The sequence below is a fragment of the Paramormyrops kingsleyae genome, chromosome 19 (genome assembly GCF_048594095.1).
Source record: "Paramormyrops kingsleyae isolate MSU_618 chromosome 19, PKINGS_0.4, whole genome shotgun sequence".
In the NCBI taxonomy this organism is placed as follows: Eukaryota; Metazoa; Chordata; class Actinopteri; order Osteoglossiformes; family Mormyridae; genus Paramormyrops; species Paramormyrops kingsleyae.
The window spans coordinates 17,297,533-17,321,806 of record NC_132815.1 but is presented as its reverse complement, the minus strand read 5'-3'; the positions used below and the strand labels follow the sequence as shown (position 1 = coordinate 17,321,806).

At 43.2% G+C, this 24,274-nt stretch overlaps 2 protein-coding genes across 7 annotated transcripts; one reads left to right on the top strand and one right to left on the bottom strand.

The window, feature by feature from the left end:
• The first annotated feature begins 203 nt into the window (after window positions 1–203).
• ccm2 (CCM2 scaffold protein) lies at window positions 204–12,070 on the top strand. 5 transcript variants are annotated; one of them, XM_023800253.2, is made up of 11 exons: window positions 204–592; window positions 758–3,600; window positions 4,846–4,998; window positions 5,134–5,217; window positions 5,518–5,701; window positions 6,022–6,158; window positions 6,252–6,387; window positions 7,435–7,486; window positions 8,173–8,314; window positions 8,482–8,650; window positions 8,914–12,070. In XM_023800253.2, the coding sequence occupies exons 2-11, from the start codon at window positions 3,589–3,591 to the stop codon at window positions 9,192–9,194; spliced, it is 1,350 nt and encodes a 449-aa protein (XP_023656021.1). In that variant the 5' UTR covers window positions 204–592; window positions 758–3,588; the 3' UTR covers window positions 9,195–12,070. The 5 variants fall into 5 exon arrangements, with proteins under 5 accessions (XP_023656021.1, XP_023655991.1, XP_023656002.1 ...); XM_023800223.2 differs by having other exon boundaries at window positions 4,822–4,998; XM_023800234.2 differs by lacking the exon at window positions 758–3,600.
• A 4,196-nt stretch (window positions 12,071–16,266) lies between these two features.
• On the bottom strand, window positions 16,267–23,631 carry fam167ab (family with sequence similarity 167 member Ab). 2 transcript variants are annotated; one of them, XM_023799432.2, is made up of 4 exons: window positions 23,427–23,631; window positions 22,460–22,548; window positions 18,465–18,855; window positions 16,267–17,216 (listed from the first exon to the last, which is right to left on the bottom strand). In XM_023799432.2, the coding sequence occupies exons 3-4, from the start codon at window positions 18,816–18,818 to the stop codon at window positions 16,953–16,955; spliced, it is 618 nt and encodes a 205-aa protein (XP_023655200.1). In that variant the 5' UTR covers window positions 18,819–18,855; window positions 22,460–22,548; window positions 23,427–23,631; the 3' UTR covers window positions 16,267–16,952. The 2 variants fall into 2 exon arrangements, with proteins under 2 accessions (XP_023655200.1, XP_023655192.1); XM_023799424.2 differs by lacking the exon at window positions 22,460–22,548.
• Window positions 23,632–24,274: the final 643 nt, after the last annotated feature.

Below are 24,274 nucleotides of genomic sequence, written 5' to 3'. Positions count from 1 at the left end.
GGACAAGACGCTCGGCTCGCAGATCAGTAAGAAGAGGGGCGCATCTCCTTAAGATAAAAAAACATCTATAGGCACTGCGAACGGCCACATCTGGGTGCTTTTTAAAATGATGTGGCATGCACGGAGGAGAATTGCGGCTTGGGTAAGACCTTCCTTCCCCCGCCAGCTGACTGTCCCCCCCTCCAAACGCCGCGCCGCGCTGCATTCTGGGAAAAACCGCTCTACGCCCAAAATGGCGGCAGGGTTGAAAAGTTGGTGATGTTTCATTCCAGTTATCAAACCTCCTATTTTTAATATACTACATCCTGTGTGTTTTACTATTAAGAAAGTCCCTCGTTTTTAGGATAGAGGGGGAAGCTGCGCTCCGTCGGACGTGCGAGTGGCGGCATCGGTGAACCGTAAGTTTTGTGTCACCCAGCAAAGTTAGCGAGCCCGGGACCTCGTCGCCCGGTTACTTTTGCATGGAAAGTGCTTACGGACGCTTTCGCCGCGGCGACCATGCCGGTCGGACTTTGGGCACCTCACACGCTAAAATGACGGCGAGGAGAATCTGCAGATAGAGATGGAGGATGACGGCAAAAAGGCAAAAAAGGTAACTTTCCCGGAGCGGCAGTCGGGGGCGGCCGTCAGCCCCGTCACGCTCCCCGGGCACCGTACCGGGATGTACCGCCCGGTCCTGTTCATGAGTGCTCCTATGTGAGAAAACTAACAGCTCGATATGTTGTTATGCCAGCCACCACTGCTGTCTGCTTTGCAGGCGGCGTCATCATAACCGGAAATCCCGACGTGTGACGTCATGCGGTGGTTACGTGGCGTCATTCGGTCGCTACGAGACGGCAGTGACTGACGAAATGGTTTAAGTGTTACATTCTTATGCCACAAATACATTGGAGGGAACAGGTGCATGGAGGGTCAAACACCTATGCAATGCAGAACAAAAAGCAGTGCAATAAGAGACAAAACAGTGCAAGACAAAAGGGAATAGACGTAATAAAACATTAATTATTTTGGGGTAAACTGGGGCACACGGCCCCCAGTTTATTTATTTGCTGTGGGGCACATGTGTGTTTGGATTTAGCACCATGTCTGATTAACACTATCAACTTACGATGCTGTTAACCAGCCTGATAAATGTATTAGTTCCTCCCTACAAAACATATGTTGTAATTTTCATGTAATTTTCATGAACATGTAACCATATCGTTGTGAAACTGTAGGATTAACAGTGTATACTTTTGGAACCAGTCAGAAGATTTGTCATGATGAAGTTGACAATCATAAGTAAATGACACAATGTCCCTTTTCCCCTAAACAACTGTCTGTTTGATATTATGAGTTTTATTAGTTGAGTCTGTTAATCTCATTAATTACTTTAACTGCTTTGGTGGTATTTTGGAGACAGAATACTTGTCATGTTTAGTTACACAATGTCATGTCTCAAAATAGTTAGAATCACTGTTGTCACTAAGGGAAAAAAAATGTATTTTATGAATATTTAACATTTTAATATCTATAGTTATTTAGTGCATTCTATTGCATCCCCAAGTAGGAAATGATTTCTAGGTAAACATAATTTTCAGATTGTGTTTTATTCTGCAAGTTAGCCTATTATAAACATATAGTATTTGACGTGTGTGTAATGGAAATGATTATGATTTTTTTAATCACATTCCTTTACTTGTGGTTTGTTACACTCATTTGCTATTTTATGTATATATTATTATATAACAAAGCAGCAAACTAGTGTAAGAAACCACAAGTAAAGGAAAGTTTTGTTAAAAAAAGACCATGATTATTTCTATTCCAATGTCATATTTCTTAACCAGACACACATACACACACACACACACACACACTCTTCCATTTCTGTATTTTCCCAGTGTATTCACACGAGAGAATGCAGGGCAGGGCATGTAAACGTTAGACAGGATGTGACTCCCTCCTATCAGCCCAGACCAGCAGTGCGGAGAAGCACTTCAGTGGAAATACTGGTCTGCCTTTTCAGGCTGAGCCCTTCCTTGGCCCAACCTGAGTGACCTGCAAGTCCCTTCACGGTTATCTGTGAAGATGGCCCACGGGCTGCTTTCCAGCTTTAGCAGAATGTTTGCTCTGGTTTCACTCTCCCAATCCATTTTGCTGAGCTCTCTATAGTCTAGAATGGTTTTTGGATATTTTTTTGTTTTTGTTTGGTTTTTCCTCATTGCATGTGCTCCTAATACTTTATGTGTGGGGTGCTTTTTCCGCAATGTAATGGTAAGTAGGGTTTGATCTTGTCATGGCTCATCCGCTAGAATAAATATTTAACCAAAATGCTGATATCTCTCCAAAATATGAAAAAACAAAACAAGCTACCTGCAGAATTATCCTGGTTATAGGCTGTTGCTGTTGTTTTTTAAGTTGAGTTTGATTACAGTAGATGGCAGCACTAAACAGTACATTTGTTCACAAACAGGCTTTAAAAACACAATTGACTGCTTGATCATATTTGGCTAGTCACTGCTTTTCTGTTCTTGGGAATCCTTAAATAGAGGCAGATAAGATGTCAGACATACTGTATTCCTCCACTGTCACAAAGGCCCACATTTCAGCTGCTCATTTACTTAAGCCAGTGTTAATTGTTCTTCTGCTTAAATTTGGTCCAGTTTTGGTTTTAATGACCAAGTGAATTAGGTAACCACATTGATCATTTTTAGTTTGTTTAATTTTTAGAAAGGGAAGTCTCTCTAACTCACTTCACACAGGGGACCCAGCTAACTTAACATCTCGACGGATTCTTACACTTGACAGTCCACATGTATCTTTTCTTTTTTTTTGTCAGTCCAATAATACCAAGTGATAACATGTAAAAATACAACTTTAAAAGCTTACAGATCATTAGTGACTGATTAATGATTAATGTAACCAACTGGAAGTTAGATGAGCCAGTGATTGACAGTAAGCTGTAATTCTGTCCACCATGTATTTTGAAGCCTTGTGTTCCATTATTTTATTTACTAGCAATTGTGAAAGATAGAACCTGAATATTATACATTCACCCATGTGTCATAGGGCTATATACATAAAATATGAATGCACCTTGAATTTGGATGCTGTTCCAAGGTTGATGGTTTCATATGATCACACAAGGTCATGTTAAAGCAACAAGATGGTACAGATACATATTTGGTGTTTTCTTTTTGGAGCTAGCATTCAGCCCTTGTGCCATTAAGATTTCTGATTTTTTTGTTCAATTCCCATATGGGATTTTGGCCACAGTGCTTAAATGTCTAAAAATTGTAAAAACAAACATGAATAACGAGAAACATTCATTTGAGCCGCCACAGTCACTTCCAGTAATGGTGTTTGTAAGATCAAGAAAGTGAAAAGTTGTGTTGGTGTGAGCAGCAAGTGTATTGACAGGAAGTGGTGGTGGTTCTGCTTCCTGTTCATCTGCTCCGCCACTGCTCTGCTCCTCTCCTGAGCATAGAGACGTTTCTTATTGCTCAGGCATGTGGAGGTAGGCGAAAGCTGCGCTCGTGCTCAGTTGGCTAGGCAGTGGCATGGGATAGGCATCACCTCCTGAATATTTCAAGACGGGCTTGAAGTTTCATGGAGAGCGAGGTAGGGCGGCGCTGCTGCGGGCGGCTTGGCCGGGGGGCTGGCCGGCCTTTGTGTTTCTTTGGCTTTTTGCGTCTTGCATTCTTCTGTCTGAAAGTTTATGCAAAGCTCATTTTTATACCGCGCACGTGGTCCGAGGCGCTTTTGAGCTGAAGGAAAGCAAAAATATGATTCAAATAGCTGACAGATTCAGTTGAAAGAGAAAGGGAAGTGCGAGTTTGGTTCTAAGAGGCCATCAGATCTACACAGCGCTCACCCCTAAAGATCAGAAATGAACTTTGCTGTATTTTATTTTATTAAAAGTGAAATAAGGGCGGAAAGAGTGGTTGAGCATACAGTAACATTTGTCGTACAAACTTGTTGGTGGAGATCAGCACATTGCGTTCAGGCAAAGAGACACTCCGCCAAGCAGGCCTAACACTTTAATCCTTTAAAGTAGGAGTTCTCAACCCTTTAATGTCCGTGGAATGGTTTACGTCATACAAATATTTCATGACCTGGGAGAACTTTTCACTCAGTGGGGAGCTACCAGTGGATTGATTAGTCATTGATTTCATGAGTTTAACCATTTCCATTTTTTTCAGATGGTTTGAAAATGTATAGTTTCTTTTTAGAAATTAACTAACCCCTCCTCCAAACCCCTCAGCGAAAAAATGGCTGTGGGCTGGAACCCATACTTTAAAGAGCTTTAATCTCTTTGATTTGGACTCCTGATTGACTGAATACAAGGCAAGATCTGTTATCAGGCTGTAAATTAGTCTGTTTTATGCTTGCGTTTGGGTTTTTCTTTTATTTTTTTGAGGTGCCCCGTGAAACAATTCGCAACGGCAAGTATTTTTACCTCTGTTGCTCTTGCAGTCTTGGTCACACCCAGCTCCCACCTTTCCTCTTCAGGTCTGCTTGTAGTTTCCTGTTATGAATCATCTACTTTTCTGGGCAAATAACCACTTAAAAAGGAAGCAGATGCAATATGTGATATGTGGCATCATGCTACTTCAATAGCCAAAGGCAGTGTTTCCCATTCCGGTCCTCGGAGACCCGCAGACAGTTCATGGTTTTGCTGGGAGGGAGCAAAATCATGGACCATCTGTGAGTCTCTGAGGGCCGGGTTGGGAAGCACTGGCCAAAGGAATTCCCGTAGGTTTCGCTTGTGCATGGCGATTAAGTGAGGGCCTTCCGGGAGTCGTTCATGAGCCCCTGCGTGTCATCTTTCGTCTCTCACAGCCTGGTATTGCGTCTCCATTCAAGCGCGTCTTCCTGAAGGGAGAGAAGGGGAGGGACAAGAAGTCCCAGGAGAAGGCGACGGAGCGTCGGGCCCTACATACAGTCTCCGTGTCCCAGCCCGATCACCGCGTCGACCCTGAGGTCCTGCTCAATGACTACATTGAGAAGGAAGTCAAGGTCAGAAAGCTGTCAATGTTCACTAGATATGTATCCAAAGATGCTGTCTCAGTACTTTTGAAATTCATGCCCAAGTAATTTCACAGTGTGCATTATAAAGAAATCAATTTTATTGTGTTTGTTGTGTTTTTAAAGTATTTAGGGCAGCTAACATCAGTTCCGGGGTACCTAAATCCTTCCAGTCGGACAGAAGTTTTGCATTTGATTGATAATGCCAGGGTAAGGGTTTCTCCTTCAAAATTTTACCAGCATGAGGTACGGAATTGCTACTGTAATGTAATGGCATAGTGTAAAACAGTGTGCCAGCTAAGATGTTCAAGATTCAAGATCCAGCTGTTTGCTTCAAACTTGGGCCACCCAGCCCCCTTTCAGGGAACAGCTGAAAGATTTTGGACACTTTGAATTACTTCATTTGCTTTGGAAACTACAGCCAGACTTTGTTTAATAAATCTGCTTGAACACTCCCCTGGCGATGTGCAAGGAGCCGGCTGACAGACTGTTTCCCTCCGCTGTCCACAGAAGACCCACCAGCTCCCAGGACAGCTGACAGCTGAGCAGGATGCGCTGGTCAGCCTCTCAGCCTACAACGTGAAGCTGGTGTGGCGTGATGGCGAGGACATCATCGTGCGGGTGCCTATCCACGATATCGCCGCCGTGTCCTACATCCGTGACGACTCCCTGCACCTCATAATACTTAAGACAGGTATGGGAAGACAAAATTAAACCTACTTATCTTTGGAATTTGGCAACATGGAAGAGTACTTGGGGGCCTTTAGCTCGGTCCTTATTTGTTTTACACAAATTATAATTATTTCCTTATTGGTGAGCCAGTGATTGACAACGCTGGGTAATCCCACCCACTGTAGTTTTTTTTTCTCTTCCATTGGTACCCAAATGTGATATTTTCAAATAGTGTTCAGCACATCTTTTCATGCATGCTAACATACATGCACAAAGCATGCAGGCTGCGTGTCCTGCCCTCAGACCCAGCCCAGCTTGAGACCTCTGCCCTGTGCCCTCCAGCCCAGGAACCTGGAGGCTCCCCTTGCCCAAGCACCTGCCCAGACGCGTCCAAGACCCAGACCCTGAGCTCGCTGCCCGAGAGTGGCCCCATGTTGTTGGACGTGTGCAGCCTGCTGGTGCTCGCTGTGGAGAACAAAGTATGGCCATCAGGACCCCAAGCCCAGTAGCGCAGTGATCCTGAGGCGGCCACGATAGTGCCTGATTTCTGATCGTGCTCATGTTTCCCACAGGCTGCCGCTGAGGAGCTGTGTTTGCTTCTTAGCCAGGTCTTCCAGATAGTTTACACAGAATCTACCATCGACTTCTTAGACAGAGCGATATTCGATGGGGCCTCGACACCCACCAGACATCTGTCATTGTACAGCGGTAAGTACATTTCCTTGTTGATATACATTCTTTATGATAATATATATGGGACCATTTACAGAATATGTGCTAATGAATATATATGTTAATATCAACAATGCATGTTGAACAGTTTTCTGCAGAATGGTAAAGGTATTCCAATTCTGATGTCATACACATGAATTGTCACATCATAGGAGGACCATCTGCAGGCCTCACTAAAATATTTTTATTCAAATGATAATAGCTTTTTTATGTAGCACCTTTTTGTACATCTGAATGCAGCTCAAAGTGCTTTTTAGAGAGCGCAAACAAAAAAATAATAAAAGCAAAAAGAATAAAAATAATATAAAATAGAATCAAGTTAATAATAAAATAAATCAATCAAACATTAGGAAATCATATTAAGATATGGAAATAAATAAACAAACAAACATGACTTTAACACAGCAAAAACGATCTAAAAGCCAGGATAAAAAAAGTATGTTTTAATCTGCTTTTTAAAAATAGAGAAGAGGCCTGACATTTTATCCTGTGATAACGTAACAAGCTTCGCAATGTTAATGATTGTTCCTCTTCAAGATTTTCTCTAGTATCTTAAAAAAAATCACGTGTAAAGTTTACCGCTGCTGCTCTGCATTCACAATTCGAGACAATCAGAATAATTTTCGTCCTTGCTATTGGACGATATGTTCGGCGCATTTGAGAGAAATTTAACAAAAATGGGCGAGGAGGAGAAAAGAGAAGAAAAACTGGTCACATTCATCTTCCGCCATATGGGCGTGTTTTGGATTCCTTAGAGATGATATTGAGCAAAAACAAAAGAGTAGTCAGTACCACTTTCTGCCTGTTGGCACAACTGTGGCAACACCAGCTTATTTGACAAAATCTTTTGGTAGATAATAAGCTATAGCTAAATAGATTTTATTATTTTGGGTAAATTTTTTGTTTTTTAAACACCACGATATTTATCAGAAAAATTTCAAATGTCATATGTTTTTTTTCCAAGTTCATTCAGCCATTCAAGTTGAGTCTTAGCTCATACGGTTCTATGTGTTTAATTCACAGATGACTCCTCAAGCAAAGTCGATGTGAAGGAGCCCTACGACACTGAAGAATTGTAAGTCTTGAGAAGCTTTAATTCCAATTTTAGGTTGTCATTCTCAGGCTTGGGACAGTTACATTCAATGGAAACAATCAATGGGAAGCAGGTTTAACCAGTCAGAAGATTTGTCACAATGAAGTTGACAATCATAAGTAAATAGCACAATGTCCTTTTTTTTCCTAAACAACTGCCATTTTTCACTACTCACTCACTAATCCTTTATCTTGCTAACTTTCTCATTAAACATGTGCACCCATGGTGACCAGGATTGCAATGTGGTGTCAGTCACTGGCTCAGTCTTACTTCCCAGTAGCATAACCGATTGACGCAATCCCATCAGCCATGGGTTTCAGATCTTCTAATTTTAGAATGAGATGGCCAATGTGATTGTGAGGAGCCTTATATACTCATCCCAAAAGCAAGAGAGAAATGGATTAATTTACATTTACAGATATTCTGACAACCCTGGTAATTTTTGGACTGGTGTCTCTGAAATTCTTTGGAAATCAGAAGGGAAACGAAACCAAATTTAACCGCGAAGATAGATGATCAGCAAGTCAAATTCAAATGTTGAAAACGCTAAGATAAAAAAGATGGCTTCCTGCACCGAGATCAGGGTCATGGTGTTTTCTGAAAAAGCAGAGTTGGTACCCATGAGCTTGGTGATATTTATTGTAACACTCCCGTCTGCCCCTGCACAGCCCCTTCCAGGGCCCTCTAGACATGGGGGGAAACTCCTTGGCCTCATCCCCCTCCACACCGGCGTCTCCGCAGGCACACGCCACCAGTGACAGTGAGCTGAGCACCACGGCTGCAGAGCTGCTGCAGGACTACATGACCACGGTACGCTAAGGCCCAGGGTTAGCGTTAGTCTGGCCGGAGCCCCGGGTCTCAGATGTGAGGACTTTGGTTTACAGCCTCCTAGTTTGAATGTTATTCATAATGAATTTGCAGAGGTCCCAAGACAGGGAATGTAGGCACCGAGAAATCTCTTAGTTCCTCTTTGACAGACCTGTCAAACCATCTGTTTGCCTGTCCAGCTTCGGACCAAGTTGTCCTCTCAGGAGATCCAGCAGTTTGCCACGCTGCTGCATAAGTACAGGAACGGCTCCTCCATCCACGAGTTCTGCATCAACCTGCGGCAGCTCTACGGTGACAGCAGGAAGTTCCTCCTCCTGGGTAAGAGTTTGTGGTCCTCCTCCTAGGACTGGTTTTGCAAAGCTTCACACAACAAATTATGGAAAAATAACGGGAGCATATGCTCCTTTTCTGTAATTAAGAATCTGAATTTCTTTTTATTTTGCTTCTCTCTTACTGGGCTAGATGAGGATGGTCTACCAAAAGGGATTTTTCATTCTTTATTGGACTTTAGTAGCATCTACCAGGCTCTCTTCTTTATCCCTTTCCATTTCTTCTGCACTCCTTTGGTGACCCCTATGTAGGACTCAGGCCCTTCATCCCCGAGAAGGACAGCCAGCACTTTGAGAACTTCTTGGAGACCATCGGTGTAAAGGACGGGCGGGGAATCATCACCGATAGCTTTGGGAGGTACCGGCGGACCCTGAGCACCACCTCTAACTCGACCACCAACGGCAATGAAGCGGCAGAAGGTGTCGACGAGCAGCCAGTAAACACCGAAGGCGACGATTGGGACCGCATGATCTCGGATATCAGCAACGACATCGAGGCGCTGGGCTGCAGCATGGACCAGGACTCCTCGTGAGGAGGCCGACCTGGGACGGTCGCGACATGGATGCTCTGAGGACCGGATGCCATTTCAGCAGTATTGTAGCCGAGTTCGATGTCCTCCGTATCTCTTGCCTTGTTGTAGCCTGTAGAGTGTGACAGCTGGTGCCGAAAGCTTTGCGCACACGGGTGACCCTGTATCGGCAGTATCTGCTGAACCTTAATGAGGACACGTCTGAGCCGCCTTACGAGAACCCACGTAGACCTCCAAACTTCAAAGGCTTGAAGAAAGTACAGAAGTCTTGCTTTTATATAGCTGCGGTTGTAATATCGTCATTTGGTTTGTATCCTCCATCCCCAAGGTCACTGTATCCTGAAATGTATGCAGAGTTTGAGAGATTGTGGCTAATTCTGAAGCATGTTTTACTGTTTTTTTTTTTCTCCTCTCCACATTGCAAGATGTACTCAATGCTTTTTGCGGCTGCCAGTCCGACCCGATTATTGGTAGCCGTACGTTACATTTACAGTTGATGCTTTGCTTTCGATTACATGAAGGCACCGTTTATTTGATGCTCGGCCGCTTCCATCGAGTGCTCCTCTTAGACATTGGGAAGAAGAGCTGAATTTGACAAGGCCAGTCTATGGTTGATAATTCTTAAGACTCCTAAATCCCTTTGTGTATTTTTCTTTAGGCTCTGGTGTCAAAGTTGCATCACCATAAAATTTCGCGCGACGATTTGGTCTGTGTTTATTTCAGTTGGGAGAATAACTGCTGAGTGCATGAACCAGCTGAAAGTATTGAAAGGGAAATGAATCCCGTCACCAGGCAACCGGATGTCAGTTCAGGATTGTCATGTTTCAATGCACCACTTAGCCTCACATCTGCAGCGCGAATTTCCAGCAAATAAATTTGAATAAAACATAGAAGTGTAATAGGAATGTCACATTTCCATCAAGGACCTACTCCCAGCAAATACAATAGTAGAAAATTATCCTGCTGGCTTAAAACTTGACTTTAAAAAATTGATATAAAAGAAACCGAGAAATGGTTCCCTAAATATGTGCCGTGCATGTGACATGAAGCAGTGTCTAGATTTTTTCAGTTATGTTAGAAATTAACAGAATTTATTAAAAAAAAAAAAAAAAACAAGAGTTGCCTTAATTCCTCGACAACATTTCACACAGAAAGCCTTTGAGAGACTTTGGCTAAGTAAGGATACCAATAGAGAACAAATTCCTGAATTGTCTCTCATAGCTATTATTTTTCACCCTGATGTCAGATGAAGTCTGTTGGATATAATGTCTTAAATTCATTGTCACATCATTTTTTTCTGTTCATTAACTGCTTAGCAGCAGGTTTGTGCCGCTAGATTCTTCCCCCTGACTGATTCCCAAACCTCGGTTCTGCTTGATTTTGCATTCAAATGACACAAGCGGTTATTTATATACCCAGTCAGGTGGTACTCAATGCCAAAAATGCAGAAATAAAATTCTAAAAGAATTACTCCTATTAATGCCTTCTTACAGAACTGCTTGTTCTTAACAGATTAAAGGGGAAACACTTGTCAGCAAGTTTGAAAGCAACTACTTTCCTAAACGCCAGATGCCTTTAAAAAACAGAAAACATACACCCACTATGGACAAACTCACGCACTTTTGCAAAATGAAAATAATTTGGAAGGAAACCGGGACCTAATCCTCATGTAGAGAGACTTTTTGAAAACATGCGGTTGTCTCACGGTCCAAGATATTTATGTCACACTGCAATATAAAATGCAGCAATTTGCTCTGTATAAGAGTGTCTGTTAAACTAATAAATGTAAACATAGATCCAGTAAAATCATGGAAGTTGTCTAATGTGTTTTGTTGATTTGCAAAGCCAGTATAAACTCATGTGATGATACTTTTGATACTTTTCACCCCCAATTACGTTTGCTGTGATGTTCTGCTGGCTTGTCTGAGAGGCTGCATGTTTTCTTTGCTTTGGATATTGCTGCGCAGTGTCACACCCCATCTTCAGGGCAGTTATTGATTTCCACCACCCCAAAAATGAGAAATGGAGTGAGGATAGGGTAGGTGCTAGAGTAAGCCCGGATTTGTTTGTTAGGTTGGGTTTGCAGGGTTGGGTTCGCAATTTGGGGTCTTTAACTTGCCTTCCTCAACTTAATAAAACTTTGCTTTTATGGCCTAGTCAACACTTTTTAAATTAGACTGTCCCTCTGCTATTTTTCTCTAATCCTAAAAAATATTTCACCTTGTTATTAATCTGTATTTGAAGTCCTGGTTCGTGGTGGTAATTATGAGATGGATACCGCAGTAAGGGTCCTTCGGTGAGTACATTTTGTGGCAGTACTGTACTACTCTCTGTTAATCTGCAACAGAATGAAGAGCCAAGAGGTAGGAAACCACACCAGTTTTGTGAGAAGTTGTACTGTAAATCCGTAACATACACATGTAGCGTAACTAATGCTCTAGTTTATGCCTTTATTTCATTCGCGGTTTTCTAAGGAATAACCGAGCATGTGAACTATGCCTAACATTGAAGGTGTTGAGCATTATTGTGGTCAGAGAACACAGCCTCATGCCTGCTGACCCAAAGGGGTGGCTATGTTGTGTAGCGTTTGTACCACTGGAAGGCAGAGCATGCTGTAGAAGTGCTGTTCCTCTACCTCCGCTTTCCCACCAAAATGGCCGCCCGTCCACCACCTATCACACATAACCGGGAATGTTTTAACTGTGCGCAACAAGATTTTGAATCAGACGAGGTTCAAAAAGCTTTTTTTTTTTTCTCAATTTAACTTTTCATTTTATTTTGTATGTGCTGGTTTGTGTACTGCTTTGTGTATAAAATTCTGTTCATTGCTTTTTTTTTGTAGAATATTTTCATTGTGCGATAAAGATTGATTTGCATCACGCCTTTGTTGTGTATTTTTGTATTTTGTGCGTAAGTCTTAAGCAGAGGGAGTCACGCCTTCTCACGCAGTTTCATGTTTTTTTATAAATTCCTGCTCCATTAGAAAACAGAGGGTCATTATTTGTTCTCAGCACAAGCCCAAAGGCACCGTATGGCCCCTTGGTGGCGCTAGAGATCCTTGACTTTCTCGGGCGAGGTTGATTGCCTGCAGTAGGTCCAGACCCTCTCAAAGGGTGTGGGACATTAAATGACCACCTGGTGACCCCAGTAATCCAGTCTATTTTGGTAAATGCCCCGCTAGTGTGCAATGAACAATGGGGATCCTTCTCAGGAAATGTTCCATTTTTGGGTGTCTTTACCTCAACTGGCATGATGACTTTATTAATGGCTAATTTGAGGACTGGAGTTTGGTTTTAAACCCCCTACATTAATGTGCATACATTGCTGGTGGAATGTTTCAACTGAAATATGGCCTTTGTAGATTTATTGTAAAGGAACTAAGTGAAGTCTGCCCGTATCATTCTACCCTATGACCACCACTGCCCCTTAATCTTCCTCTTTTATGCATGCTATGTATATGTTTGTATTCGAGCAGTATGTGATATAGCTGGCTAAGCCTCTGTGGTTATGACCAGAATCTCGCTGGCTCCAACCCTGGCCTAGACAGCCAAGTCACATGCCTGTGGGCGCTTGAGCAAGGCCCTTAACCCCTAGCTCCCAGGGCGCTGACCCAGCACTGTGTGTCGAGTGGGGAGCAAGATGGGTTAAGCAGAGAGAGATTTTCTGCACCGGGATTAATAAATTCTGTGCATTTGAGGCTTAATTCCTCACCCATTCATGTTGTAAAGTATTGCTGGCTTAATGAAGAGAACCAGCAGCGGTTTGGTCAGTATGTGACTACGGTCAGTAGTGATGTGGAGTGGCACTTGTTACCATGGCGACCCTCTGCAGCAGCTTTGGACAGGTCAGGAACCCTAAAGTCACTCGCAGGTCGCCTTGCGTCTGCTGTAGGGGGGCTGGCTGGGGGGTCCTGTGGCATCTACAGCACAGCCGGTCTGGAAGGGGACTTAGAGTGGTATGGAATTACTGCTTAATTAGGGGACAAATTAAATAATTAACTACGCACTAGAGTGATCAGTGCGAACACATGGTGATGGTTACAAAACATGCTTTAGAATGCATTAAAATGATTTATTAATGAGTTAATCATGCTGACACAAAAGAAGCATTTCTTGGTTTGTGTTTGAGGGAACACAAACGCGTGTGTAACACAGAATGGGAGCCACTGACACAGAGAGCTGACTTCAGGTTGGCTTAATGTGTTCATTACTGAGTCGTGCATCTTATTTTCTAACAATACAGGCATTAAGCACTAGGTGACACTGAAGCATACTGAAAATCCCTGTGTATTACTGCAAAATAATAATAAATATCCAAATACTGTTCCACTTTACAGATGCTCATGACGAATCACAATGTTACACAACAGCTATGACTGGATGCATGAAAGGCAGATTTATAACTAGCTAAACTCTAAGAAATTGCTTCAGTTTTTTTTGTGTGTGTATCTATCCATCCACCCATCTTTAAACCACTTCTGCTGGGTGATCTTACCATTTTTACACAGAGTATTTTTGCAACGAAGCTACTGCAAAACTATGTCTAGGGATTTTCCCACAAGGAGTAGAAAACACAAAAACCCAAACTGCCAGCACAGGGAAAAGTTGAAAATAACCCTCTGAGCTTTTAAAGAAGGCAATGGAGTAAAAAGCCACGACTGTACTATTGCAAATAGCATTTAAAAAAAAATCTTGATTGACGAACTGATGACGACTGAAGCTGGACACCAGAACAGTGCAAGAAAGACAGAGATAATACTTTCTACTCCATCGCCACCAGGAATGTATCGATTTATCTCCGCACACGTTGCACAATCGACTTCTTCTGCTTAAAATGCTAAACATCCTCATTGCTGCCAGCAGACAGCACAGACGTCACATGTCCCTGGTGCACGGTGCAGGTAATAATGAGGGGTTAGCTTGACGCTAACTGCCATCGCCTTACCGCACCGCTACTCATAAATCATCGCACCCACAGAGGAATTCCCGGAGATTGTTGATGAAAGACGCAGTCTTGAAGGTCACACAGGAAGCGTGTGCACGTGACCGGCTTATTTCCACATGCCTATGCGAGAAAGTACCTCTCTCATAGGTCCGTGCTCCAGTTTGCCAGGGATGGGATGTAAATGCGGTATCTATGTTCCCAGGAGGTGTCCCAGAGGAACTGGGGGGCAGACAATGTGCCTGAAAGGGGCCCAGCTACAGGGAGGCACAAATAGTCCCCCCCGTTATCACCACGATCCCCAGGGAGTAAGGGGGTCTCCCACTGTCTGTCTGTCTATCCATTTATTTATATGTGTATGTATGTATGTATATTTACTATTAAATAATGGAGATCAGATCTGAACTCTGATGTCTTGCATCTTACTAGAGCTGCATCATGAGTTCTCCATAATGTCGGAGCACATAGTGGGACTGATATACAAACCATCAGAGCTCGGACCCAGTCGTCATCATTTTGATTGCTTTATTGTGACTACAAATCCATAGTATTTATCATCTGAGTTGACAGAATGCAGTGTTTGATGTGTTGATATTATTTACTACAGAATTCCGTGCAATACTTCATCTATATCTATCTATCTATCTATCTATCTATCTATCTATCTATCTATCTATCTATCTATCATCTATCTATCTATCTATATATCTATATATCTATCACCTATCTATCTATCTATCTATCTATCTATCTATCTATCTATCTATCTATCTATCATCTAAACCCATATACACAGACACATGCATGGTACGGGGGCATGATGTCAAACAGCACCGACTCAATTTTTTTGGCCTTTCCGAGACATTACTGTGAAAAATGGGCCAAGAGGGAAAAATGGAAGCCCTGCGACTTCAGTGGCCTCAGGAGCAGAGTATCATCTTCTCCAGCTGAGATGCCTGTGAAGCCGAGCCAGTTGGGCATCGTTCAGCGGAGCAGATACAGTGTAACTCTGGCTGCACGGGGAGACGTCGAAAGGGCGGCCTGTCTCATATCTATGGTTTCTGCTCCCGGCTTCATCATGCCAGGGATTAGAGGGCTGCACAACAGACAGAATAAATGAGCAGCAAACGCCTGTTTGCCTTCCTGCACTTATATTGTAGGATAAAATCGGGAGCCATACAATTAAAACCCACACCCCTCGCTGGTATTTGGCAGCAGAAAGAGATGTGGAATTAGCCTTTGTGTCTGTGATATTTCCAAACCAGCCCCGTTGACCTGCCCTTCGGAAGTGAGCTGATTTCTGCAAGTCACTGCAGAAACAGTCCGCAGACGGGTGCGCCCCCACCGACTCTGAGAATGGAAGCTTGACTCATCCATTTCTATTCCTTGTACTGAATGGGCCACAGATCTCTCTGGAAGGGCCAGTTGCAGGGGGAGGGGGGTTATTTTTGTGTGAGAGCTCACAAAGTCAGGCTTAAAATGTAGTTTTGCTTTCCTCCTTCCTATTCACAGTGGTCAAAAAAAAAATTCTGTGATTGCCTGGCATGTGAGTTGGATGGACTGGAGCCTCCCTATGGAGCCGGGCCTGAACCTGGGCGGGAAGCTTGCTGTTGTCTGGGAAACAATGTGACATTTAACCTCCTCGCACAGCAAGTTAAAAAAAAAAACCACAGCACTATCTGCAGGGGGGCTGTAAAGGGGAAGACAATTAGAATCATTTCCAGGGCCCCTTAAAACTTTGGAAAACAATTGGATTGGTCTGAGTTGGGGGCCAAATACGATATGCTTCATAGGGCCCAAAAGCCAAACTATCTGCAATTTAAAAAAAAAGTTATGTCATCTCATGTACAACTGCTACAGTCTTTGTAGAAACAACTTTCCAACAGGATGCAAAGTAAGGCGTGTTGGGATCGCCCCCACTGGGACCAGTGCACCGTACTCCAGAGCTTCATGGGAAATGGGCATCTAGATAAAATGCAACTGACAGATCACACGGCATCAATCAATCGGTGGTGCATTAGCCTGTGGTCAGTTCCAGCAAGGGCAAGTCAACAGGAAGGACATGGCAATGAGTCTTGTGGTATCGTGGAAAAACTCAACATGAACAAGAGAAGAGGAAGGGGACTGACAGATGAACAGATGCACCTTTTATCCAAGCGATGGACTGATGTTAGACCATGGTCACCGTTGGTCTCAATAGGTACATACATTGCAATAATGCATCAAACCTGATTTTGATGTGGCCAGGAGTTTATGCAGCAGAACAAACAAAAAGTAATTATTTACAGAACAAAAGGTCCTAAATGTCTGAAAGTCAAACAAACCTTAAAAGCTAAAGTAAATGAAACAGAAACTGTGGAAATCTTAGAGATGCCAGAATGCACTTCATTTTCTCTACAGGTATAAGAATGTCATTGTAAAGTACGATGAAGAGTTTCATATACTCTAGGGTTTGGCTTCTCGGGGGGGGAGGAAATTTACAGCCCTCAACTGATTATATAAATGAATGAGGAGTATATGCTCCTCTACCTTCTATAAAATAATAATACTAAAATAAAGAACAACAGAAACAAAAACAAAATGACAAGAGTGTACAGAAAAAGGATGTAATGATAATAACAATAACAACAATTCTATTAACACACTGGTTTTGGTCCCAGGTATAATCAACTGCAGATTAAAGCATCTAAAGGCATAACGATTTTTACTGTCTGTCATTTTAATTTTTAATTATTCTCACGCCATGGTCTGTCCATGAAATTCGGGTGGGTTGGGGATTCATCCGCCTGGCTCCTGCCCCTCTGCCCCCTGCTGTGGCCACTAGCAGAGGGAGAAACGGCGGGAGTTGATGTTCATCTTGGTGACGCCGATGAGCCGGAGGGGGGCGGAGAGGCCGAGGCCCGGTGTGACGGGGAAGTCGCACAGCAGGTCCGAGAGCTCGTCACGCTCCTCCAACTCCAAGGTGGCGTCATTGAGCATCCGGCGGTGCAGGTGGCACGTCTGCTCGATCTTCAGCTTGCTGATGTCGCTGCGCAGCCGCATGAGCTGCCGGGCCAGCTGCTGGTCCTGTGCGCGCATGTCTGCCTGCACAGACGGAGTGGGGGACAGGGCGTGACTGCACAGGCTATACAACTCATGCTAGGAAACGCTAAAGATAGTGCGGGATTATTTTCCTGGCGACTTTCTCTTGTTCCCGTTCCCTGCTTTCCCGTTTAGGCATCGATGAATCTTAATAGCGAAATATTATGGCCGACGGGAAACAAGGAGCTGTTACCCATGACGAACAACCACAGAAATGTGCTACGAATCCAGGCCTGGGATTCGGGTGGATCAGAGTTGTTGTTTGTTCAGAGGTTTTACCTGGCAGAAGACAAAACTGACCGTCCAGTTTGTCGCCGCCAGTGCCCAGGGAAGGGAGAGATGCAGGTGGCTATAGAGCGATGCTGAATTGATGGTACACAGGGGTGGAAAGTTAAGATCAAGGGAAGAGAAAAGATGGTGGGAGCACTGAAGGAAGAGGCAGCGATGCAGTCACCCCAGGAGCCTCCGGCAAGCACGCGTGCCAGCCGACCCCTCACGCAAAGCAGCTTCAATGGCGAGATGGGCAAGGCAGCAGGAAAATGTGCCTTTCCTCTGACGTGCTCCCTTTTCACGTGTCTGGCTTTAACGGCCCGTGAATGAAAGCCAAAGACCACGTCAGTGGGTGAACAGGAAGTGGACACGTGTGTGAACGAGGCAGCTAATCAGAGCCGCCCTCTCCTGCACAGATCGTAACTGTCACTTTAAGTCTAAAGAAATGCAGAAACTAGACACCAGATGTATGTGTTTGAGCTGATTCTCTGATTGTGCTGATAGCTTGTGCTGATCCTCTGATTGTACTGATAGCGTGTGCTGATCCTCTGAATGTGCTGATAGCTTGTGCTGATCCTCTGATTGTGCTGATAGCTTGTGCTGATTCTCCGATTGTGCTTATAAGCTTCTGCTAATTCCATGCCACTGCTGATTCCCTGATCGCATCAATTGTTTGTGAAGCTTGTTCTATTTTCTGGTGACATGCAGTTATCACACTTGTATTTGTCAACAGGAAGGCTGCTTGGGTGAGCTTATGGTCACAAATAGAAGTGCAACAACTGTATGTCTATTAGAAATCTGCAAGCACTCCTAAAGCAATGGATCTTGAGGATGATAATTGAGCTGTGTTCAATAGCTTCATTAAGTAAACCATCCATGCCAAGTTTACCAGGTATATCACAATTAAAAGGAAGTTTGTTAATCCTAAAACCCAGATAACATATAACATACCTGCCCCATCACCCTTCAGTAAACTCTTACCAGTTCCTTCCTGAGCCATTCAAGGGCCTCATCAATGTTGTCAAACCCTTTCAGACTTGCTGGAGGCAGCTGACCTTCCCGGACCAAACTGGAGTTTACGGTGCTTCGTCTGGATCTCCTAGAAGCTCCCCTCTGCTCCTCTGACTTGGTCTGGCCCTGATCCCGGGCCAGCTGATCCTGGGCATTCTGAGTCTCCAGCTGGGCCTTCCACTCCAGATAGGAGGGCCTCCTGGTCTCCAGCCTCAGCTTCTCTGTCAGTGCCTTTAGACTCCTGAGGTGGTCGTCATGGGGACCAGCAAGTTCTGGTCTACCTGCAGCCTCTGTGTCACACTGGGGTGTTGCAACTGCATCCATGGTTAATTCACCATTTAAGACCTAAAAAAAGCCAAACCTGGAAAAATCAAAAGAAATCCACATCATGACCTTTTATGTTTTATTCATTAACATCCAAACAAACTAATTTCTCCTTTTGGAAACATGAACAAGTGCTGACAAAGTTATTTCCACAAAATGAGAATTCTTCTACTCTACCAAGGCAGATGGAGGCGATGAGGTGACATACCATGAAAATGTACAGGATATAGAGGTGGAAAGTTCAGGTCCAGAAAGTACAAATCCAGACCAAGATTTTGTTTCAACCAACTAGTTCAGTACTCTGTGACTGTGACTCTTTATACTCAAGTGGTTGGTTGAAACAAAATCTTGGTCTGGATTTGTACTTTCTGGACCTGAACTTTCCGCCTCTTCTTTTCCTAATAGTTTCACTGAATCACTGCTCCTTCAATTCCTCCATCATCTCCTCTAACTCTGAAATGGATGACACAAATACGGTATCTTTATCCCAGTGGACCTAAAGTCCAGAAACTATGCGCTGAACCCTGTATTGCATAATAGAAGCTATTTATCTGTTAAACAGTAACTTCTGCTTTTTCATTCTGGTACAGCAAATGGTGCTTACTGTTTCTACATACAGCAGAGAACACATGCATGCAGTCATTAACCTGTTCCTAATCACTAATACATCAACACTTGCTTCTAAATGAAGCCAAAATGTCCACCATTAGTAAAAAAAAAACACACACACAAGACAAACGACAGAATAAGTATTCTTACAGTTGAGAAAGAGAATACTTCATGATATATAATATTTCGGTATCATATAATTCAGCATCGCAGTGGGAACTTTTGCACTCCATAATCAACTGGTTCCCATACCAACAGATGGAATCAAAAGTGTTGACGCTCCTGGTACCCATTCAGGGTACTCATTTCCAGTACGTTACTGAACTCACAAATTCTGGGACAGCAAGATGGCAATCACTCAAACTTCCTTTTAACTTCTTGTGAAACACGGAATTAAACATACCATACCTGAGATGAATCTCAAATCTGATAATGCAAAGACTGAACTTGTGGTCTTGGCAAGACCGGGCTTGCTAACTTGCATTCCAAGAACAAACTTGGGGTGCAATGAATCATGGGATTGGTTTCATGCTGCAAGGATGCAACCGATGTATCCTTGATATTTGGAGCAGATTTTTACCGGTCTCTGTACTTAGGAACTGGTGTGTGGGGTAGGAACTGGTCTTTGGCAGTGGACGATGACGAAAAACCGATACACAAGAACACAAGTATAGTCAAGACTGAGAATGGACTGGGCCAACAAGCCATTGAGAAAGAAAATGGTAAATGATACTGATAGCCAAATTAAGCTTCATGAACCATTCACTATATTTTTTGACCCCACTAGATGGTGCTCTGACTTTGCTTTGGGACATGCTTTGAGCTCTTTTTTGAACAGAGAGCACCATCTAGTGGGATCAGAAAATACAACAAATGATTCATGAAGCTTCACTTGGCCATCACTAGTACATGATAAACATTTACATTTATGGAGTGCTCTTCAAAAACACCAGGACTTGCCTTGGTGTTGTGTACTGAAGACCATGTACACAACACCAAGTTCACAGAAAAGTCCAGTGGTACCAGGAAATTATTACAGGGTCTATGATAGAGCACAGGTTTGCTACATGGCCTCTGCCTCAAAGACACGACAGTTTTGAATACTTTCAGTTTTCAGAAGTGCTTCTCAATAAGTGAGCTCCATTCTACTGAGCACGATCCATCTCTCCACTTTATTTTCTTGAAAATATATGGCGCGCATACTTTGAAAGACAGCTAAAAAAAAAGAATCAGCTTCCAATAACAGATAATTACTAGGTTCTAAGTGGTTAATTAAAGAAAATGCCATTTATTGACATGTATTTGTTGGATTTCTGATACTAAGCAGGTGGTATCTTCCATTTTTGGACTCAGTAGAAGTATTCTATAAGCAGGAAGTACTGCATTGTGCAGTTTTAAGTAGCCAATTCAATCTGTGGCTCAGTGGGCTAAGCCACTGTGCCTGTGACCAGAAGGTCACCAGCTCCAGCCCAGCTTGAGTGAAATAATCATGTCTGTGGGTCCTGGAGTAAGACCCTTAAGCCCCAGCTCCATGGGTGCCACTGCAGGTGGCTGTCCTTCACTGCCAAGCTTGCTCTCACCTACATATGTGTCTGTGCGTGTTATGAAAAGCAAGATGGCGTAGGCAAAAAGAGAATTTTCCCCATGGCGCTGAACAAAAGCATTATTACTAACAAAAGCATAATCAGACCAACATCCTAATGAAAAGAATGTGAATCTGATCACTTTGTGGTACTTTACATAGATTTAAACATGCAGGTGACTAGTGGAAGTGCATTCTATACCTGCCATTATGATTTCATTTAACCGTAAACATGCTCTTCAGTCAGTTCCCTTACTGTGATCTACCACAGAGTCACCAAACCGGCCACACAGATACCAGCCAATACACGCTTCCTGTAATCCTGCTGGCCGCTTCTCACTATCACACATACTCTCACGGATTCCTATAATCAACTTTGTTAAAAGTGTGTGAGGCACCCTCTCCTGGTCAAGACTTGAGAAGCATAATCTATAAAGATTTAGGGGACGAAACCTCTGGATAGCCTGAGTGGGAGGTGGTAGGTTATCTGAGATTCTGGTGAATCCAGTACACATCTTTCCAAGCCTTTGATTTCTATAGACGTTACAAGCACACAAAGCCCAGCCTTGCAAAAGGAATCCTTCACATTATGTATTTGCATGCAGCTCATGCAGGCCTGTACATTAGAACCATGACAACGAATGATAATGACCTATGTAGTCAGGCTATTTATATAGCAGTTAGCACACACTGATTTGGAAAATGGATTCACACCACGAAGCCAAAAGAGGCATGCGGTCATTGGACCTTTGAGATAAGGAACCAAGTCAATAAAATATCCCACTGCATTAAGTATGAGCCGCTGTGGTTTGAAGAGCCAGTATATCCCCAGAAGAATGACTGACCACACCCTTTGCTCTATAACCCAGTGATCTGAAGCTGGTCCTCATTTGTCACAGGAATACCCTGCTTATTAAAGTGATTTTTTTAAGCGAGGGGTCTGAAGCGGCTTGGAGCTGGACATCAGTAGGTGTCAGACGCTCGTCGTTCGGTGGTGAGACACCATCTCAGGTAGGCGTAGATAGCAGGAAAGCCAATGACGCACTGTACCATGGTAATCAACTCACAGCACACATGTAATCCACGTGCTGCCAAGTGGACGATAGCCAAAGTCTTCTGAGCTTCTCACTCTCGGTCTCTCTTTGCTCTCTTTTGGGATTAATTTCAAGGCAATAACACAGAAATCTCCTGTCATAGAGTCATATAGCACCACCTTACATACTCAATTCTCTCATATGATGACTCATGTGCATTGTTAAGCTACACAAATTGATCTTTGATTGAAAAGCTGTGTTTTAAATGGAAACACACTCATGCAACAACAAACAAGATTAGTCGCTGTTGACTGTATGTCGTTTATTAAAGAAGACAAATGAGTGATTTGTTGATAGTCCTACATGATTAACATGGCTGCAGTTCAGGGTTAACTTCAGGACTGCTGTGAACTTACAGCCACTCCTGTGTAACTATAGGTCATTCATCGCCGTTTGCTGTCTTCATTTTTCTCACCATCTTTGGGCTTCTTCAGGCTCCTTCGACCTAGAGGTGTAACTTTTCCACATGCTTATTATGATAAAAGCTGAATACAGAGCCACAGCGTGCAGCCTGCGAGTACCCAGTTAAAATGAAAAAATACTAGAAACTTTTCAAAATTTTTTTTCCACTTTTTCTGATAAGAGTGGCTCGTGATCATATTAAAAAAAAGCACAGACAAGGCCGTAATGAGAAAGCCTGTTAAATTGGTTCAACAGAGCTTAGATGGATGGAAAACCTGCACAGACTGCCGCTGGTCATGGGTTGAAATCTACCGGCTTATGGTGACACAATAAGCACATTATTGTGCAATATTGTCAGTCTGTGGGCATGTTGTAGGCTTATTGTGCATATTATTGTGCGCATTAGATGCCGTTTATCCGTACCGCTCTTTTTGGAAACTTTTTGGAAAGTATCATCTGCTGAATATAAAAACCATGCGTGATGTCAGTGTACCGTATCAGTGCACGACAATGCTGGAGAAAGCAGAGCAACAATACAGAAGGCGCAAATCAACCCTTGAAGTCCGAAGTAGGGTAAACGACATGTGATCAGCATCAGCATAAAAGGTCTAGATATTAATATTATAAACCGACAGCCCGGTAGCGAGGTTCAGATTTAAAATAAATAAATAATAATAAAACTTAAATCGCTTTAAGCGCGGCTTTCCCGTTCTGCGACACAACCGGACGGACAAATAAAACGGCTATATCCATGATCACAGTGTTTCTTTTTTATAGGCTAATCTATATTAATTTATATGAAGGCATTTGACAACATAAAACGTCGATATAGCGATCGCATTTCCATAAAAAAAACTTCATAAAGTTGTTTAGAGGAACGTTATAACTGCGACTGATTCTAACAAAAATCCCCGGACTCACCTGTCAGATTCCAGATGTTGTTATTGCATGCGATTCCACCTTTAAAGTTGCTTTAAAGTGACTCTAAATTGTGCCTTAGGTAGTGGGCAAAGAACCGGCAGCTCCGGCAGTATGAGAGGAGGTCCCGGTGGGGGTTGCTCGGGGCTTTGGTTGCCCGGAGACAGTGAAGTCATCCCCGGCAGGTCCCTCTATTCTGTTCGCTACAATAAAGGGCGAAACTTCTATAGCCTGCAAAGGGAACAGAGAGCCGGCGGTGCGCATCCCTCTCCGCCCCGTCCTAAAGCCGTCCGCTTTACATAGACGGGCTGACTGTTTACCCCGGTTACCCGATACAGGTGTTTAGGGGCTGCTGTGATTTGTTACAGCGGTCCTCTGGCTGAGCTGTTTTAGCAATATTAAGGTTATCATTATACACTGCTGGGAAGGCGTCTTGAATGCGTCGCCACCATGATGCGGACAAACATTCATTGCAGATGTCGACCATCATGTGTTGAAAGGAACTCATAAAGAAAATTACTTCCTTACTTAACTTTCCTTTTTTTCTTATTTATTTGCAGACTCAAGGTCCAAACATACCATGCACACATACAAAACATATTACATTCATATACACACGACACTTTGTACCGTTAAAAAGAGATTTCAAAATGTCCTGTTGTTTATTCCAACATTTCCATAAGACAGAGGAATATCGTGTATCACTTTTCATAGGATCAGTTAAGGTCATAATAATTCAATTCCTTGACTCAGTTAGCCTGCACATAAATGTATACATGAGGTTCCTGAGTAGAGCCTGAAATGTCAAGATCAAGGTCAGTCAAGGTTCCTTAATTTAAAATTAGCCTACC